Raw genomic sequence first — 21809 nt, 5'->3', positions numbered from 1 at the left:
CCACCTGAGGTGTCCCTTCCACAGACCCTGCCTATAGGTCCTGGAGAGCATATAAGCTGAGGCCTGGCCCCGCAGCCCCTGCCTGGGCTGTACTGCCGGAGTGTCTGCTTTGAGCTCCGCCACTGCGTGCTTGGCCGCCTGCCTTGGTGACGCGGTCCTGCCCTACACACTGACCTCCTGGCTGCCCGCTGTGGTCTTGCTTGGTGGTCCCGGGGCTGTGTCTGACGCTGGTTGCTCCCAGTGGACCTGACCCTGACATACAGATTGTCCCCATCGCTTGACCCTATGTGCACAACAACAGCAGCCCTGAGTGAACCCACAGAGCAAGAAAATCTTCAACCTACATGTTACTTTAGTCCTTGCAAAGTAAGGTGTGTAATGTAAATGGCTGATTTTTAGTGTAATGTGCAATGGAAATCTTAGGGTAGAATGGATAGTTAAGGAAAGACATAGGTAGAATCCTTCAGTTCATGATCTCTTCTTCCTAGAAGTACTTATAAGAAGTTCTTCAGCAAAATCAATTTCTTCTGATTCTGCTATTTTTAAAAGTAGGGTTAATCAATTAGTGTGATGCTATTCGATGTGACAAATGTAAAAGGATTAAGCAAAGCCTTGTTCATGAACAGACTCTAGAAGCATTACATACAGAAACTGAACATTGCAATAGAGAAAAAGGGGAATTAGAATCAAGTCTCTCTGATTCTCTTTTCTGCTTTACTCTTGATACTTCTCTTTTTTTTCTTTCTTACAGACAAACCATTTGTGATTTTCTTATTGTGGACATCATTAAGACTGCAAAAACTATTCCAGATTCTACCACAATGAAGTCAAGACTTTTTGAAACTTTTTTGAGAGCACCCCAAAGCCACCAAAGCCTAGAAATAAATAGTATCACCTGGGATGAGGTGTGAGCTACTCAGGTTCAAGAGAAAGGGTGTAGTTCAACATGCTTATTGACGATTTTATTGTAGAGGGAAAAAGAACACAGTTGTTTTCAGCATAGGCTTTTCACAAAGTGGCATGAGGTAATTGTATTCAGTTAAAAATTCTCAGCCTGCCTCATTTATGCAGTGTTTGAAATAATATGGACTTCGTTTCCTGAAGTGTAAAAGAACCAGGTCGGTCATTATGAAAAGAATAGGACTTGGATACTTAATACAGTGTTGTGTTTTTTCATGAACCTTTCTGTCTCAATGACATGACCTTTAAAATATGCTTCACAACTGAAACAATTAACAAAGTAGCTCACCAGGTGATTTTAGTGGTTTTTGAAAGTGTGTTAATTAGGCCTAACTTTTTAGATAGAAGAGCCACATGGTGGCAGGAGAGAACAAGGCATATAGAAAGTTTGCTGTGCTAAATGCTTCCTTCAGTTCTAGCTACATAATGCTCCCTTTTACAGCACAGCTGAAGGTTTGAGGCTATGTTTTTGTATGTAATGGACACAAACGCAATTAATTAGTTATAATATTTTTTAAAATGTCCATGACTTCTAAGTTTCTGATACTACTCATCAAGTTCAATAGAGATTTACACAGTGGAAGTTAATACTACAATAACTGTTGAAGTCATGTAGTACAGCTAAGATACAGAATCTGCAACACGTTTTTAGATTGTCTACACTGCTGCATCTTACCATTGTATGAGGTGTCAACAACTGGAAGTGATCTTCACATAGCTGTCTTCCTATTTTCACTTCTGTGGTGACAATACCAGGCTAATGACAGGCCATAAGTGGTGCTTCAAATTTATAATTCTCTGAAAAAGAAATATTTAGCTCTTCATTTTTTCTGGAATGTAGTCCTTATGGCCTGGGTCAGCTGCCTCCAGTAGCCAGTCACCATGAACAAGTCTGCCACGGAAAAATGAAAAGTCAGATTTTTCACTTTAAGATCTACTAAGAGCAGCCCAAACTACTAATCCTCTGATTTAAGACCATCTGGACATACACTTCACTTCAGTGTGTTGTAATTACGCATGTTCATAATGTTTCTAGATGTCTCAGTACTGTTAGCACTGTTTTCTAGCTAACAGCCAATGGAAATAGTGATGCACTCGGTTGTACACATTGTTAGTACGTAAACAATTGCAGCCCAACTGTGGTGTAACCAATTACCTTTGCAATCAGAGTGCAGTCCAGGTAGCTGATTTCTATTAAACTATGAATAAGTAGATTTTGTAGTTGCAGCAGATGTACAATCTTCCTTATGTAAGAGTTGTGACTGTTTGGGCTGTACTGAAGACTTCACAGCATCATTTCCATTAATTCCATTACTTAAATCACTGACTTCAGACAATCCATAAAAATAACATTGTCTAATCGGAACCTTTTATCCAACTTAAATGCATCTAGTTTAAAATGTTGATTCCTTACTAAGACCCACCAGTATGACTCTTAAAATAATTGATTTAGGGGAAAAGAAGACTGGAAAGAATCAAATAGCATACAATTCTACTATCTGCATGCCTACTCGTGCAAGAATTTTCTCAGTGCTGTAAACAGAGTTGTAAAGTTTCTGGAATCCCAGTGGCACCACCACAGCCCTGCGCACACCCAGCTCTCAGTGCTAACAGGAGCAGCACCAGCTCCTCACCCCGCAGAGGACAGGCTTATGTCTCCTTAGACTATGTTTTGCTGGATCTTCCTCTTTAACCTATTAACAATCAGTGGAGATCTAGCTGAGGAGTCTTCTCATAAAGAAGTCTTTTAGTGATTAACTGATCTGTCATGAGAGCATTTAGAAAGATCCGAAACTGCCTTGCAACAGAATAGTTTTCACTTCCCTCTCTGTTATCTTTGTACACTCAGCTTTCAGAGCTGAACTTCTCAATTTCATTCTAAGGCTATATTCTTTTTTATATTCTAAACTGGCTTATTTCTTACTTGCTTTTCCACTCCAGTCAAATGTAATTTTTTCCTAACTCTTCCCTTTTCCCTATACATGCAGAAAACAGAGTAATACAAGAGTTGTAGGATATAAAACCAGAGAAAAAACCCCACAATTGTTAATATTCATATTTTGACGTCAGTAGACAGACAACAAAAGGTGTAAGAATAATAGTTTTTCTTCATGTCTTTATTTTTCTCCTGTTTTGTATATTGGCTGTGCATGAAGTGGAAATACTCTAGGCTCTTCTTAGTCCCGTTAACAGAGCACACATTCACTTCACGCAGCGCGATCCCACTGCAGCCAATGTGATAAATCCCTGATGTATACCCATGGAATGTTCACAGCACGTTTCAGGCTGGGTAAGACTTTAATGTTAGAGACTAACGTTAGAAGATTATTTTCACAAATGTGAGAATTCAAATCATTTGGTCACCTCCTAGCACTCGGTGTTCTAAGCAGCGTTACACTGATTCCATGGAATGTTCCCTGGATTTCAGTGTCCTCTGAGGTGACTGCCTCAGGTGACTGAAGAAGCCCTCTCAGCTCAGCTTTCTTCCTTGCTGTGTCATGAGACCAAGCTGGATGCTGAAACCACAGAGACAGACTTCAAAAACAAGGACAGATGAGTTAGGAAGTAAGAAAAATAAGAGGAACTCAACTGAAATGAAACTTCACTTTTCTCAGAAGGGTCCCAGTGTCTCAAGAGGTACTAGTAACTGCTCTCACCCCCAAGCCACTGCTCTGAACTAGTTTGAGCAATCAAGGGCAGTCTTTGCTCTCTAGCAGTCTTCCAATATAATCTATAATAAGATGGATATGTAATGTAGCCAACAAAGCAAGAAGCATCACTATCATAAGATACAGAATTTTGAATCAAATCTATGCTAGCTCTCGGGTTTGGCTGGGATTCAGCACTTTAGGAGATGAGAATATCCACCGTTCATTGGCCGAATGAGCCTATTGGAATCCCTGTGGGTTTGTGACAGAGCATGTTAGCACAGGTGAAGTGGTAAATCTTGGTGCATCAACAGGCCTGTCAAAGGAAGAAGTCAACCATGTCCGTGGCTTATACTTCTACATCGGCTCTTATGGACCCTGTTACATCACAGTTGTGTTGCCAGACATATTACACCAGTGGTTTTTTATCTGTGCATACAAAAGTTTGCAAGAATTAACTATTTGCTCTGCAGAAAGGTGAAATTAGTTAAGGTTGTTATTTTAGTATATTTTACCACTCCTCAAACAGCCTTTAAAAGAAACATAGTTCTTAAAGATGACTGACTATGGGAGGCAGCTGACCCAGGCCACAAACATTGACACAAGGGGACAGATCTAGCTCTAATAATTGCATTATTTCCTGGAATGCATTTACTGACCTGTGAATGTCAGTAGCTCTCTTTCTAAGACTGCAGGATGCAGCCTGAGCAGCCCAGTTCACTTGTCTATAAGTGCCAGGAGAAAGAGAAAAAATGTCTGACTTACTCATTTATATTAAAATAAGACAAACATACTGCAGTAGGTAATACTGCACAGACTATATCTGGCCACTGATTCCTTTTCAGTCTGTCCTGGGTTAGGCACAGCTGAGCATAAGACACTTCACATACAGCTACTGCTTCCCAAGGCTTGTTGAATAGCAATTGGCACCAAAAAAACCCTAATATATATATATATATAAATGGCTTCATGAGAGAGATGATATTTACAGATGGCTGGGGGTTTAACCCAATTCCTCATAAGATTGCTATAGCTATGTACAGGGCACACAGTGACAGGGAAGTTCTCATCAGGCAGCTTGCACTAGAGTTCGGCTGGGTCTCTACCCAAGCTGTAAGTTGTGAAATGCTTCACCCCTTGTGCCCTAGAACTCTGGTTCAGTTCCAGTGCTCATGTGCTTATTATCTCTTCATCTGTTCCACATTGTTGTTGAAGAGTGAGTGACTCCTATTTCAAGAACATATTGGGAAATACAGCTTCACTTTTTTATGCAGTAGGTAACTAAAGTTGCTGCTTTTATCGTGAGATAATGCCACATTGCTATATGCAATAAACTAAGAGCAATTAAAGAGCCTTCAGTGGGGTGAAAGAAGAGTGGTAGACGGGTGCAGTAAAATCTAAGGGATTTCAGCTGCTGCTTATTCTTTGCTGCAAAAAAAAGGCTTTGCTAAAGTTTTATTTGCTTTAATTTCAGTGGAGTCCCGTTAATGGAAAGCCCTCTATGGTGGAGAGTTTTCTCCTATTGAGAACTAAAATGACTTTTTCATAACAAGCAGGAGTAACAAGTACATATGCAAAGTTTAGAGAAACATTCTTCCATTACCAGTTAAGGATTTTACTTCCCCATGTTTATTTCAGTTACAAGCTAAATTAATACAACTCGAATACCCTTGGTTGTTACATAATCAGATTTTGAAAATCAAGTTCTAGTTAGTATTTCTAACTTCTTTGTAAAGATACGTAACACAGCTATTTAGCAGCTGTCCGGAACATTATGTTTCATAGTAATCAGTAGTAATTCTTAATCTTATTACAAACCATTGACTTAAAAATAAGAGTAAGCATACAAAATGTTAGGCACAAATGAAATTTAAAAAATAATTCAAAAGCAAATGCTTGGTGCCACGCAGCTTTTCCAAGGTGATTTTGTACATATTCACAAACTAAAGTCCTTGCAAGTGCTAAGTTTATTGGTTTCTTATGGCAAAGTCCATTCTATTCTACTAGAAAATTAAAAATAACGCTTTTACTTGCAAGGTGAAGTTCTTATGATACGAAACACCTTGTACTGCTACCGTACTTGTTTTTACACATAAAAACGAGTATCAAGGATTCCTCCTTCCCTCCTACCAGAAGCCGATCCAGTTCCCCCCACAATTTAACAGGTATCTTGGAAGCTCAGCTGAATCAACCTTTTCGAGGATACTCATATGTTTATTTAATATCTCAATAGTTTAATTGCCACTGAACTATGCGATGTATTTGATATCAAATATAGCACGATGTTAGTAAATGATCTTGACTCTGTAAACAACTCTTGTTACTTTCAAGCCTAAATAAAGCAATGAGTAAAAATACGTTTATATTTTCCATCTACCCCGAGAGTTTTATGGGTCATTAATATACTTTAAAACCACCCTTACCCATATCAAGAATTTAAGTATGCCTTCTTAAAACCTGAGCATCTAGCAATTTTTTCTCAAGGAAACCTTAGTTTTACACTTTCAAAGCTTCTGTTTTCCACATGCAGTCCTTTTCTGCTTACTGCACAGAAATCATGTATCATTTCAATGGAAAGTAAAAATGCTGTGTTCCTTACACTCTGAGCTTCCAGCCACACTGCCGCGTTTCTCAGCACCAGTGAAACAGTGCTCGTCTTGTGATGTGGATACTGAGGAGCTGAACTAGCTGCCAGTGCCCAATTCTTTCATAACACACAGAACAAACCCTAATAACTTTTACATGTCTCTAGCTTTACCTGAACTGCTTAGTAAACAAAACTGAGCATGAGAAGAAAGGACTACTGAAGGAATGACAGCGAATCACATTATTCACCAAGTCTGTGTTCCTCGTTAGAGATTTTCTGTGCTTACTAAAGTATCTTCTTGTTTGGTTACAACCATATTTCTTTTCTTGTCCTCCTCTGTTACAGTCTGACTCATCTGTTCAAACAGCTTTGATATCTTGGCAAATCTCAGGTGATTCTGAAATCTCCGTGCAGCAAAAGCGTAAAGTAGAGGGTTAATACAGCTGCTGATGAATGCCAGTGCTCCAGAGATGTACACTCCTCTGTCTACAATTTCTTCCAGAGCCAAAGACATTTCCTTGTTAGAGAGTTCTATCTGAATTGAAATAATATCTAGGATGTTAAGGAGATGATGAGGGAACCAGCATAAAATGAATGCCACCACAACGCTGGCAATGAGCCGTTCCGATCGCTGCCTGGATTGGTAAGTCATTCTGCTTATTCTCCTTGCAACACACATATAACAAGTGCAAATAATTAAAAAAGGGATTACAAAACCTGCCAGAGTCTCCAGCAAAAGATATGACAGTCGCTGTCTTTGCGAAGAGTAGTTGCGACATGTACACAGCAGTCCACCGTTCATTTCTTCTGTCTCTTGAAATGGAATGACAGAAATGCCGAAAGCAATAGACAGGAACCAAATGAGGAAAATGATTAAAGAAATCTTTTCTTTTGTTTTGTATCTTTGAATCGTGAAAGGGTAAAACACAGCCATCAACCGCTCCAAGCTCAGTGCTGTAATCAGAAATATACTAGCATACATGCTGCAGTAAATAATGAAAACCAGTATTTTGCAGAAGATTACTCCAAAAACCCATGAGTCAGCAAAGGAGTAAATCCAGATCGGTAAAGTAATCAGTACAAGGACATCTGCAATGGCCAGGTTCAAGATCAGCAGGACTGAAGGAGATACTTGCTTCATTTTTGTACAAACAGTCCAGATGACAATGCAATTTCCAGGGGTCCCAATAATAAATGACAAGCTCAGTATTGTGCAGACTACTGACCTCACAATATTCCACTTCGAGTGGATGCTGCTGTCCTCAGCCTGACTCATGCTGGGAATTCTTCAGTTCTTGGTTGCCAGTATCCTCAGTGCTTTGAATTCTGCTTTTGTTCTGAAGGTGTTAGAGAACTATGGGAGAGAAAAGTTCTCTAACTGATATTCTGTAGTCTAACTTGGCATGTGACTTCACATCCTAATGCTCGCTCTTACAAACGGCTGAGCACACACGGCAGTTCCTGTGATTTAGGAAGTCAGTCTGCATTTTTGCATACAAAGCAAAAACAAAAATACAGGGTAGCACCTGACCTTGGTTTTGGCTCCCCATCACACTTCAGCAGATGGAGCATGTGGTGCTCTTTCAAAAGTGTCCCTATTTAGAGAAGCTTCCTACTTTGTTAATGATCTAATCAACAGCTATGGGGAGAAAGAAACCTTTATGTGATTCTACTCTCATTTGTATTAATAAATCAACATTTTATTTTATAAAAGGCAAAAAGATGGGTGGCAGCTGAATCACAAACGTGCATTGTATGTTTGACATGAAACTGCCAGCAGTGGGCTACGACTTCATCTGCTAGGACATTTGGTAGTCAATGCAGCTTTCAAATCCTGTGGGAATCCCAAGTTCTTCACTATCTGGCCAAAGAATATGAAAATATTTTGTTATCCTGATGTCAAAGTATCTTATTTTGAAGTCCATTTCTAAAAAGTTAAAGGAGGAACTAAACCCGCAGCACCAACAGAAATGTTCAAGTCATAGAAGTGAAACTGAAAGGGTATTTTCCAAAAGAGAAGGTGCACAGTAAAGAGGACTTACGCATAGCTCACTCTCTTAAATTTAAGACTGTGATACAAACTATTTCCCTAAATGCAGAGGTAGAATTTTACAAACCTGGCAAATGTAGTGCATAATATGAATCTGAAAAGGATTGCAACACCACCCCCCCAAATCAACTTAGTTGATTTTGATCTCCTAAGAGCATAATGAGATCAAAAGCAAATCCAGAATAACTCTACTGAAGGCAAGTATATATCTTCAAATTAAAATCTGTATTACACAAATAGTAATTTGGATTTAATCAGATACATGATTCCAGTTCTTTTTATTTTTAAGTACATTTAAAACAGACTGGGTAGTGGGAAAACCCAAATCAATTGTTTGTGTTCTAAAGGGAGTTTCTGAAAACCGCTTGTAAATCACACTAATGAAGGGAAGTGCTGGGCGACGTCTCTTCTTCTAATAAAGTCACCTTTATACACATAATTATTTCCCCAGAAGTAACTTTGGAAAGTCTCTATTTATGGCCAGTGGCATATCTATATTGAACTAAGCAGCAGATTTTTATTTATTAGAAAAAGATATGTCCGGTACCTCTTGCTCCCGACGCTACAGGGACAGGCAGGTTCTTTCAGGCGAAGTCTGAATCTAGATTATGATTACTGTATCACATGCTGAATATTAAGAATTCGACCTGATCTGCAGGGGGCCCAGGTGCCTAAAAGCCTGGCTAACTAAAGCCTCTACATAGTAGGAAAGCTATACCGATTACTAGAACTTCTGCTTCACTGAAAGCCATGATGATTGCTAAAATCTGTGTAACAACAGCTGCTAGAAATTGTAGATAACAATAAACTATGCTGATAGTTAAAATTCTTATGTTATAACAAACGTCTAATTGTAACTACAACCTTGTGGCCAGTCTGCATTCTACCAAGGATCCCTAAATGAACTTGCATGTTCTTGGGTAAAAATCTCTGTAAGATTTTCCTCTTTAAAACTTTACTTTTGGTGGCAAAGAGCAGGTGTGTGTACAATTATTGATTGGTATCAGTATTAGTTCTAATCCAGTGGTGTATAGATCTGGTTGAACTTCTGAGGCATCTGTCCTCTTCTTTTTCAGAACGTTTCTCCACTTCAGTCCAAGTTTGCTTGCCAGATGGCCTTGGCCTCTGCATGTGTCTTTCACTTGAACAAGAAAACAAATGAATCTCAGAACTGCAGCAACAGCCTGGGATTTCTGCTTCAAAAAAGATCCCAGACAGATGTTGAAATGCTAAGACTTCCTGAGCGAGACTCTGAAGACAGGCTATTAGACTTAATATCCTAGATATTAGTTAACATCAGCTACGGACCACATTTCTGAAAAGCTCCATTGTGGGAATGGCAGGATATGCGGTTCCAGCTAAACAGCCTTGGACGGGTTATATAGAACTATGTGTTTTATGAGTGTAAGGAGTGACAGCCCAGGCCAGTGAGAATGATATCTCAGGTTGGAAAACCGCCCCCGTATGTGTGATGTGGGAATGCTGGGCCTGGGCGTGTGAGTAACTGGGTCGAACGCTGCCCACAAGGTACGCGTGGGAACGTGACTGTAAACAGTCACAACATGAGTGTGGTGTGTTTGGGATAACATTTTTTTTAAAAACACCCCGTCTAACCTCTTGGTCCAGCCCTGTATCTGTAAACCTATTAACTGAGAACTGTTAATAACAATCAGCTCAGCCTGGCTCTGCTTTCACTGCTAACAAGAACTTGGTGTTTGCGGCTCTGTGTCTGTATGCATCGTTCCTCATCGCCACACGCGGTGGTACTCTTGCATCACTATGAAAACTTCAGACTGCTCGTAAGATGCCTTTAGCGTTCTCTAAAATTGTCCAACTGTTATTTGCCACTCGTAGTACACAAACTTTATGGAAAACTTAACAAATATTTCCATGCACAAGAGGAGCAGCGTAGGTCAACGACATGCTAAACACAACAGTGGCTAAACAACTCACTATCTTACTCATTCTAGTGACCAAATGTGGGTAGGACTTCTAATGTATGAATATACATTTGGACTTCTGACCTCATGGCACTGAAATTAGGCTGCATTTCTGTGCTAAAAAAAAAAAAAGTCTAAATCTGTGAATTTTTTATGTGCACACATATTATACATAGGAAACAATTCAGTCATAGAATCATGGAATCATTTTGGTAGGAAGAGACCCTTAAGATTATCAAGCCCAACCATTAACACAGGAAACTTTCTGTTAAGTCTATTACCTTTAGATTGGCAAGTAACTTCTGAACACTTTCCAAGCTCAAGAATTCTGTGCTACTGCTAAGAATCATTTTGAATAGAATCTGCTTTGGCTTAAATATCAGGGAAATGTTTCATTCATCCTTCAGATTCCTGATTTTGATTTGTATGCATGCATGAGCTTCCCTCTGGTGGATGGTCTGTAATCTACAATACCACTGAGCATTTTCAGACAGAATCCCAGAGTGTCAGGGGTTGAAGAACCTGGAAAGCTCATCCAGTGCAATCCCCCCATGGAGCAGGAACACCCAGATGAGGTTACACAGGAAGGTGTCCAGGCGGGTTGGAATGTCTGCACAGAAGGAGACTCCACAACCCCCTGGGCAGCCTGGGCCAGGCTCTGCCACTCTCTCTAAGAAGCAGCTTCTTCTCAAATTTAAGTGGAACCTCTTGTGCTTCTTTATCACCAGGGAAAAGAACTTAGTGGAGAGCTACCCTGGGATCGGTTCCAGAAAGAAATAAAAGATGTGTACTTTGCACTGTAAATGGAAAGTTTCAATATTCTCTGCTGTGTGCATTGTTGTTAATCAGTCTTCCGATAACATCACAAAATTATATCCCTTATCCAGCTCAGTAGCAAATAACAATAGTTTTATATGACTGGCCAGAGAAAATCTTCCTGTTTGTTATGCTCAGGGAAAACTTCATTAGAACTTGTGATAGGAGGAGTGTTTACAAGGCACTTGCTGTACGTGCATCAATGAATGCTTACAAACTGGTACCTTCTTACCCTAACAGAATGATCGCAGACTATCAGAACACATTTGCAGCAGTTGTGACACCATTCAAGCATATGGTGAAATATTTGACTTGTACAACCAGACATACCAGGTTTGTAAGGGTAGAGGTGCTAATTAAGATAGTGAAGAACTATGTTTATAATTCTGGCCATAAACAAGAATACGAATGACAATTATGCAGAGACTATGGAAAAACTTAAATCTATTTTCTCAACATTATTATGAATGTATATAGTTTTAATTTCCTATTATTCATAGTGCATGCTTTCAAACAGGAAATGTATAGATTAGCTATACTTTAAGGTGAGTCTTCAGCCTGATCTGAATCAGCTGTCACTAAGTTGCTATTTGTGTGTACACAAACTGTTGTTAGCCAAAATCCTTATCTACAGAAGCATATCTGGCACCACAATTGCTACTGCGTAAATCAAATACATTGTTTACACACTCTTCCTTTTGAGTAATAAATTACTGATGACAAATACTTCTTGGATGATTTGCTGCCAAAAGTTACTCAATCTTTTATTTATTGTTTAGCTAAACCTATTGCCATTCCTATCTTGTTTGCTGGGATTGCATGTAAATATTATATTACTACAGGATCAATGTCTCTTCTTGTTATTCAGGAGTGTAATGAAAGGAAGTCTTCAGCACTTCACCTCTATTAAAAAGCCCAGACGCATACTTTGCTGTGCATGTGCTGCAGCGCCAGATGGTAGCTGTTCTGCATGGAAACCAGGCAGACACTATTTCCTATAGCGAACTCTTGTGTAAAAGGATCTGTCCATGTAACTACGTTTTTTCAACACAGGGCGGCACTGGGGAACCGTCTATTGTGATTTTGGGTAAGACTGAGGCCATAGCCTGTAGCCTTTCTCTACCCATGGGGCACAGCATTCAAGACTGAGACCCGTAGAACTGATGCTTCTGCATATGAAGGTTTGATGATTGTCACTTAAATTTCAATATTTTTCCAATTTATTGATAATTTTATAGATAAAAATCAGGTCTTTTCTGTCTTGCAGATTATGTTATTTTCTAAATGCTCATATTTCTAGTTAGTTGTGTCTTGATATATGTCCATTTCCAATGTTACATTCTGCTGTAATTAACACAATAAGGGAAGCTCTGCAACAAAAATAACTTGGAATCTGATTTAATCTTCCCTGCCTTCGAAGCAACAAAGTTTGGCAAGTTTGGCAATGATATCAACAATTGTTTCTTCAGCGTAGTTTCCATTAGTGTGCTCTTGTAGCCTCTTTGAAAAGTGGGTCAAGTTGCCATCTTTCATGAAACAACCCACCTCAGCAGATTTGAGCAGCGTGCACGTCTTATTTAATTCCTTTAACACACAAGCACTGAGCCACTAGCTTGGGCCCCAGTGTGACACGAAATCTTGGGTTTGTGCTTTACATCAGGAGGCTGGTTAATTGTGCAGAAAGTGGAAAGCCTGTACTAATTCCATGAGGAATACAAGGATTTTCTCCTGCTCTGTAGCAGCCCCCACAGGTGTGTTAGCTAAAGAAATTCATAGAGGAACGTTATTCCCACAGTCACTTAGTAATTAGCGTACCTGGTATGTTGTTCTGTGGAGCCAGAGAAGCTAGCACGTTGTATCATGCTGCTCTTCAGAATGATCTCGTCCAAGCACTCTTTATCTGAAACAAAAGTAGCCAGGATTGATTCTGAGATGCCACACACAGCTACAGTAACAGCAATTTACTAAACATACATAAAATATATTGTATGGAGAAAGTGTAAAAGATGCAATCTCGAGGCAGAGATAATTTTCTGTAATTCTGTAATGTGATCATCTGCTTCTGTAGCATTTTTGTTTAATATTAGAAATGGCTGTGAATAATAACTTCTCTGTTAAAAGAAGCAAGTGTTCACTGGCAGAAAGTGCTAGTATCATTTTCTTAGTTAAAAAAATCTGATTATTTATGCATTTTAATAAAATGTAAGGCTAATAGACTATGAAGTCATCTGATCTCATATTATTCTTACATTTGACTTTTGAGCCTAATAACATGATCTGGGTTCAGGTATGCTTATTTCTTACGGTCTGGTGTTGAGTCAGACAAAAAGTCCTTTTAACCCAGTATCTTATCTCTAATGGCACAAAAAGCAAGTGCCTAGGGAAGAATATCAGAACAAGTCACATGTGACTATAATTGCCCCACATGTTCTCTGGCATTTAACCAAGTACAGCTGAGGAGTTTCCTGAGCCAGGTATGGTTTCTGTGTGTTTAATAAAGCTTTGTGGACATTTGCTCTGTAGACTTCAAGTCTACCCTTGAACTCACGTAAACTTTTAGCACTGCAGTTTTGATACATGCTGTGTGAAGAACCACCTCCTCTTGTTTGTTTGCTGGTCTCCTGTGAGCTTCGTCTGGCTCCCCACAGCTCATATGTTGGAAGAAACAGTGAACAGCTGATCCCTGTTCATCCTTTCCATAGTCCTTATTTGATTAAACCCCACGTGTCAGTCCTCCCTTATTTCCAGACTGAAGAGTTCTTGCAGACGTGGTCAGTCACTGTATAGAAACCACTCCACCCTTTTCACCAGCCCTGTTGCCTTCCTCCCTTCAGTTCTTTTACATTGTCTTTGAGACGGATGAAGAGACCAGTTCTGAAGTTCAAGAGTTCAGGTAAACTGCAGTGTGCTGCACAGGGAGAACGAAAGAAACCAAGCTACACGGCAATCTAAGATCCCTCAGCTCAAGTCTGTTTGTTTCACCCTTCTACGGTGTAAAAAGGAGGATAGCTTGGTTGTCTATACTTAAGGACATTTTTGACAGTAGTTTATTTTTTTGAAAATGAGAGAATAGTTTCATTCAAACCACAGAATAATCAGCTGGTTTGGTTTCTTCCTCAATGCCAGTCTGTGCTCTAGCATTTAGAAGACTTTGTTCCAAAGGTCATTGTGTCATTTTTCCTTCACTTTTTCCAGATGCTCCACAATCATAGAAATCTTCATGTGCTGCAGTTACTTTATTATCGTTAAACCACAGGTTGTCCTCTGTCTGCTAGAGCTTTGTATCCGTGTTTGCTCTGTGTCATGTTCTCTGCTCAGACCATTAAAAGTAAATAATATGCCATCAGTTGTTACTGTATGAAAGGCTGTTTTACCTGCGTGTTATTTTTTCTTGGTAGCTTTGCGTCTTGTTATGCCTATCTGTGTGGGAAGCATTTAGTCTTCAGTGGCATTGAATGGTACCTAATACCTCTTCTTGCCTTACACAGCAAATGTGTGACTGTTTTTTCGATGATTGCTGTTTTCCTGTCTTCTGAGTTGCTATGTGTTAACCGAGTTGTGTGGTATCTGACCACGGCACTGCTGAAACCATTGCTCTAGCTCTGCTGCCTTGGTTCCCCTCTGTGTTAGCTGGGTGTACTTCATGTGGGTATAGCAAAATGTTTGCACAACCTGTATTGCTATGTGCAACATATCCTGATACAGAGTGCTGGGTTTGGGCACATTTTGAGGTCTGTTACTGAGTGAAAAATAGAATGCATGGTAGGGGAAACATGGCCAGAGCTCCTGCTAGACACCGCTGCTGAGCATCAGCTGATAAATTATTGGGAGGCCCCCCAATAACAAATCACAGATCCAGTCACAAGCTTCATCCAAGTTCTAGTTCTCTGATGCAGATTTTGAATCTATAGTTCAGGAGGTTTGGTAGGTTATTGTTTATCATCATGTAAAACTATCTTCTATACAAGGTTATATGACACCAAGAAGACAACTCCAAAGCATATAAAACCAGAACTTTAAATAGAACTCAAATTTTGAAATTTGTTAGCCTTCCATTTTATGAGAGAATAGTGGTCTCCTCTAAGCACAACAGAAAAACTCAGTACTGTCTACCAGCTTGCCAAGACAAGGAAATATCCAGTAAAACAGAGCAAGATAGAAGCGCTGAGAGAATTGCTTTCTCCAGCTAACCAAGGCATCTTTGCAGCCCACAAACACAGCAAAACTGTTGTCACAAGTTCGGTTTGGTGAGGTCCAAGTAGAAGAGTTGAAACTGCTTCGTAATGGTATATCCTTTAACAGGAAACCATGAGACCAGTTTATCTGCCGCATGAAAGCTCATCTATTTCTTGCTTTCAGCAGAAAATGTCTTTCTGCCACATGATAGCAGTACTCATTTTCTACCGCTTTGGCTTGTAATCTGAGCAGCTTCACTTCCAGCTGCCGAACACTGATAGACAAATGATTTTCACCATACCATGAGAAAACTCTTGAGAGTGTTATTCTAGCCACATATTGGCTGTGTAGCATGGCAGCAATATTTAAAGCATCTCAAGGTGTTTATAGCATATTAGTTTTTTTAAAAGCTGTTCCACTAAATCCGTTTTCTCAAAGTACTATGTCCAGGCAGTCTTTGGCAAGCTTCCCCATACTAACAAGTGCACAAATGTCTTTAAAACATCATTTTGCATTTTAAAACATGACAGGTTAGTTCACTGCCCCCTGTTCAACATGTCCTTCGCTCAGTGTTAATCCTAGAAATGGGTTAAATGAAATGGTGGAATTTTATTAGAATTGTCATTTTGTATTCTCCTTGTATTTTTTGCCCAATAGAAGCACCAGAATAACTGTACTAATCGAAGTTTTATTCCAGCTATGATTTCAACAAAAGAATTAGAATAATGACGTTCAAAAGTCACTTCCAACCTTAATTTTCCTATATTTTTGCACTGACGTGTCTGCCATCACCTGACACAACGTTACTCACGATGCTGCCGATTAAACCATTTTCCCATGATGAACCATTCCAACTGTCTGTGTCCCTCAGCCTGGAAGGGAACTATGTCCTTACAGGAATCACCAAGCAATACTTTCTAATTTAAGGTGGCCAAAGGATGGGATAGGGCGTGTCTGTGCACAATTCAGATGCATTTGTAGGCTATCTCTTTCTTTGGCAAGTGATATCAGCCAAAGAGCAGATCAGACACTTATTTTTACATGCACCAACGGTCAAAACTCAGATCTGAACAAGTAGTTTTGTTAATGTTGTTAATTTTGTTAGTTTGTTTTATTGATAATAAAGAAACATGGGTAAATGTGGGGTCTTTTTATTTGGTTTCCTACTCAGATCTATTTTTTTCATATGTTAATTCGTATTTAAACAATAGAAAATAAGTGGATGGTCCATGTACATTGCATCTCCACATCTCAGAAGACTGTTTGCGTTATAGATGCATCTTTTAGTGGGATTGCATACGTTTCAGATCCAAAGAGCCATAATTACAAAATGAAGAAAAAAAAATTGCATACCCCTTAAACTCAGTTACATTCTCATCAGTTCATTTTCTAATACACTCACTAAAGAGGAACTCTCAGGCTGTTTCTTATAGGCTGAAGTGAAGTCCCTCAACAGCTATGATCAGAGTCAGATGTTTTTCCATCGTTTGGTGTTTGAAAAATTCAGCACTGAAAATGAGTGAGTGAAACCTTAATGAGAGTAGATAATGACCAACAATCCCCTCGATAAATTACTAAATGACTGACACCGGTTTCAGTTCTCCTGGGTACACTCGTGTCTCCAGAACGGATTCACTTTCGTTAGTAACCAGCTGGATCTAGTAGCGGCGGTGCTGTGCCTTCCCAGAAGTAACTCTGCGCTAGCACGGTTCCTAAGCCCTGCATTTCGCAGCAACTTCCTCGGCACCTTGCCCAGCTGGGATACCACACAAGGTGTCACACTGGATGAAATGGCTTATTAAACAGATGAATAGTAGTCTCCCTGCCTTTTTATTATATGTGGGCTAGAATCCTGAAATGCTGCTGTTTTGACTCATGCCAGATGACAAGATTTCTCTTGCTTTCCTTGACAAGTATGTCACTGCGCCTTTGCCACTCTTACGGTCTTGTAAAATGTGTTAGCCTTACAATAACAGCATACTGAATTCTGTTTTTTCTCTCAACCTTCTCTTCACCTGAAAAAGTATCTTGTCTGCAGATCAAAAGCACCTTGTTAGCTTTCTGCCTCAGAGGGTGCAAACAGTTTCTCTGTACTGCAAAAAATGTCAGGTTCTACCACGCACGCAATGTGCTTGGAAGTTGTTGTAATTTATGGGAACTTGTGCAAGACATAAGCTGTCCCTGAGGGTTCAACCTACTCAGTTTTCATCACAACATACATTACATTTTCAACTGCTTTCCTCATATATTCATCCTACACAAAATTCCATCTCTCCTTTCCATCTTCCTGTGACCCCTTCTATTACTTTTATTTTTAAATTCCATTATTTTGCCTAGCTTCATTTTCAGAATTTCTCACTGGTCCAACCCAGAGCACCAGCTCTGAGTAAATCTTACATAAAACTCACAACACCTTAAGTCCCAGAATTCGTGCTGAGAATTTCTTACTCCCAGATTCTAAGAAAATTATCTTTGACTGAGTAGTAATTCTGCAATTTGTCTTGTTAGTCACTAGATCCTCACAATTTGCTATGAAGGTTTATGGGTGGACTGTTTACAAGGACAAATTGATTTGCTTTAGCAAAACATGAGCCAAAAGGTCATATGATCTCTATTATACAGCTTAAAGGTTTGCAGATAGGAGAGATGACAGGATCTGGTAATCATGGATATCCCACCTTGGCGAATGGTGAGCTCTGATGTTCTAGGTTGATACTCACATAAACCTGCATTTCTGTACTCCCACTATCCACCTACTCACTTCCCTTCCTTCTGGCTCTGTTCTGCACTGTAACCAAATTTAGCCTGAAGGAGACTGAGGAACCAACTTCAAGGCTTGTTTACTGTCCTAATGCTAGTGAGCAGCAGCCTGGGGAACAAAGTGGAAGTGAATGTGCAGTGCTGAGGAAACGGGGAGAAGGGACAGGAAAGGAAAGTGTCTGTGCAGCCCTCGTTCACATGCACGTCACATTGTGTTCTGGGACAATGCTGCTGCACTTCTATGCAAGTACAGCGAGAGTTTAACAAGCGTTCAACAAGTGCAGTGATTTTCTAAAAAGTCTGTGAACCTGCCCAACAGTGGATTTAAAAAAACCAAAATCTTTGCTAAAGGTAAGAACTCAATGCCCTCTTCAGGCAGTCCAGAGGTGGAACTCTCCTCTGTCTAATTTAACAAAACTGGGCTATAAATGGAACTGAATGCCTGCTACATTTATGGAATCTTCTAAATGTAAAGTTTTACTCTGAAGAAATGTTGTTACATAACCCAGTATTGCTATTCAAAAAGAAAAAACAAGTGCCTCCTTCCAGTGCACACTCAGCTCTTAGGAAAAACGCATGTTCAGGACTGGCCACCTTTCAGGTCAGCTGCAACGTGTAAGTATTATTACAGGCCACTCACAACTACACATTGTACAGTATGACTGGCTTCAGCTGGGCCTCAAACCACTCTTGAGAAGAGATTAAACTTGCTTTTTGCCTCCTGAGTTGAGTTTTAAGGGCTATTTGTTTTAAAAAACCCCATAACAATAATCTTGATCTGTAGACACTGAAGAATGATCATATTGCTGTTGTACGATTTTACTAGTGCTGCTTTTTCAAAATAAAGCTGTGGCTGATACAGGAAAACTTAAGAGGGTAAATCTGTTTTGTCAAGGAGCACTGGAAATCTTTGTGTTACAGAAAGAAGAACCATTCAGAGGAAAAAAAAGCCCAGGTTCTTTTAAAAAAGTCTGTATTCTCTAATGAAGTTCAAAAATGAGCAAGTGTGCTGTTCTGAATGTGAACTTTATGTAATTGGACTGCTTGTGGCAAACTAAACCAAAATGTATCACTCTAGTCTGCCTATGTTCCTTATGTCCGTGCACCTGTCAGTTCTTACCAATGCAAAGGCTTTTGCAAGTTTCTGGGTAGGCCTGACTTCTCACACCTTGATTCCTTCATGGCCTTGGGCACGAGTTCCAAATTGTGAGTATCAACATAACTTATCTAAAGCTGGATACTTGGGCTGGTCTGTGATGTTTGGGGGTTGGAAGTAAAGAAATGTCACAGATCTATATTATAACATTTTCCAAAGACAAGGAGAATTTTGGGGAACTCAAGAGATGTCATACTGAAGTCTGCAGGAAAAAATGAAATGGGCAGCAGATGCTGTCTATACACTCTGTAACAAGGAAGATGATTAAAGCAAAGCACTGCAAATTGACACAAACATTATTTTTTGTATACATGATAATAAGTATCTTATTAAATCTTTTATCTCATTGTTTAAGAGGCTTCTGCAAGTGTCTGTGTTTCACTATTCTCATTTTCATCACAGTTGGATTCAGGGTCTCAGGGATCATTTGTATTGGTGCAAACTCAAAAGCAAAAATCAGGATGGCTGGTAAAATCCTGTGAGGTGGTGAAGTTAAACCAGCAAGTTTCTGAATGATATGACTGGTGGTGACTCTGTTAACATACTCTGAACTTGGTAAATTCCTTTTCCCATTAGCAATGGGCAAGTGCTGACGCGGGCTCCCGCCCGTGGGAAGATCTGTGCCCACACTTTGGTTGTCTTCACATCTTCTTTGAAACCTGCTCTTTTCCTACCCGTGTGTCCAGCTCAGCACAGTTGTGTTTGGGTGTGTTTGAGCCAAAACAAACACTACTTAAACGGCAAAGATCGGAAGCAAACAAGAGAATTCTGTTCAATCAAATAAAAGATGTTCAAGTAAATATTAGATTTCTGGAAAGGATTGTTTCTTTTAAATAACCAGTGTGCAAACTCACATCCAATTCATGGCTTTTGTCAAGTAGCCAGTGCAAACTCTCAAGGAGTCTTAAACAAAGATAATGGTATTGATATTGTAGTTTCTGGTGTTTAATATGGCTTATTTCTGGTGAGGCTTTTGGAAATAAGAATATTTTCTTAGAAGACTGATTATGCAAATGTAAAAAATTCCCTTCAGTGGTAACAAACTGGTCTCTGGGGTATGGATAATGAATTTTTTCACCTCATATATAAGTGAAAAAGGTGCAGTACTGCTTTTAGGAGTAGTTTCAACAAAACAGAAATCTGCTGTGCATACTTAACCTTCCAAAGGCAAAGAATTGATTTTGGTTTTGAATGTGAATGGTCCTGATCTCTAAAATGAAGACAACAAAAGAAATCACTCACATATACTACCTGATCCGTGGGCTGAAAGGCCGTTGTCTAAAGAGCCCAGACTTGCAGAGGAATAGCAATTATGCGCTTAGCAGACTGTCCCTGGAGAAAAATAAGACAGAAAGGTTTGTAGTGAAGTGTGAAGCCACTCCCGTCTGCCAGAACAGCACCCAGATCTGTAAAAGAAATATTAAGATTGGTTTGAATTGAGTATGGAAATGTGTCTGTGTGATATCTTGAGTCGAATCAATATGGCAATGGTTACAAAAATGACACATAATGTGATAATCAAGGACACAAGAGCAGTGAAACTGGTAAACGCTGGCAAATGCAGTGCTTACATCACGACAAAAAGGCCTGTGCTCTGAGAGCCCTGCCCCAGACACGCCTTGGCAGCAGAAGTAACAGGAAGATGGCAACACGTTTACAGCAGTCGCAAGGGCCATTGTTCTTTCTGTTAGCTCAGCAGGAACAAAGGCAGAGACTTCGACAGGAGAGAACAAAGACAGCAAGCAGTGAGCTTGCCCAGAATTTGCAGAGGGTGAAATAAAAGACGGAGGCAAAAAAAAATTCAGATCATAACTCACTCCTAAAAGACAGCAGAAAATCTGTCCAAAAACTGCTTTGCTGCTACTCAAGGGAACCCCAGAGATGTAGCGAGGACTTGACAGCTGGCATTCCTTGAACCTCGTGTCACAGCTCACGGGATCCTGGCCTGACTATTTGGACAGGGGCTCTTGAGTACAGAGGTGTGAGAGAATGACTGTGAGTGACTGAAAACAGATTTCTTTAAATATTGTTTTACCCCTCCATAAGGTGTTTTGCTGCGTTTTGTAACATGTAATTCCTACACCAGGATCAATGTCGCAATAAGTTTTACAGTCAGTCATACTTGCACACCCTGTAGTTTGTTTCAGTAGGAGGTCATTTCAAGGCAACACTTGCACAGTGAGTAAGCACCTGTCTTTAGGACAGGCCTTTGGCTTTGTTGGATGTTGACACCCTTCCACTCATTGTAAATATACAAGGTGTGGCAGCTGCCTTGAAAAAGTCGAGTCCAGATTTAGGCTCAGCCTTACCTTTCTGAAGTGATTTGTTGCATTTTCTGCCCCTGTTCTTATTTCAGGAGGAAGACACGTCCTCCTCCTTCCATGGCAATGCCAAGCAACCCCCATCATTCTTCTAAACTCCTGCCAATAGGTTGTGTATTCGTTTTACCAGATTCTGGCTTCACGCACAGACCTTGGCACGTCTTTCTGCAGGCATTACAAACGTTGTTGAATACTGAATTCAATGAGGCAAAAACTACTTCAATTTTACACATTACAGTGTATATAGGTGGCAGAGTTACCAAGTCAAAGAGCAGTTTTCTACTTGTCTCTCACTCTCATGTCTTCATTTGTGATATTGTTCATGCTAGTGTATTAACCATTCCAGCTAGGAATATTCCTGAGAATTAGTGGACACACTGAGGGATGTAGGAAGC

General features: G+C 39.8%; 1 protein-coding gene across 1 annotated transcript; it reads right to left on the bottom strand.

The window, feature by feature from the left end:
• Positions 1-6460: 6460 nt before the first annotated feature.
• LOC308045003 (leukotriene B4 receptor 1-like) lies at positions 6461-7471 on the bottom strand (the record flags this gene model as incomplete). The annotated part of the gene is made up of 1 exon (XM_080352000.1): positions 6461-7471. One exon carries the CDS (start codon positions 7469-7471, stop codon positions 6461-6463), a length of 1011 nt encoding a protein of 336 aa, XP_080208126.1.
• Positions 7472-21809: the final 14338 nt, after the last annotated feature.

Source organism: Nesoenas mayeri (assembly GCF_963082525.1).
Source record: "Nesoenas mayeri genome assembly, chromosome: 12".
Lineage (NCBI taxonomy): Eukaryota > Metazoa > Chordata > Aves > Columbiformes > Columbidae > Nesoenas > Nesoenas mayeri.
This window is presented reverse-complemented; position numbering and strand designations above follow the sequence as displayed.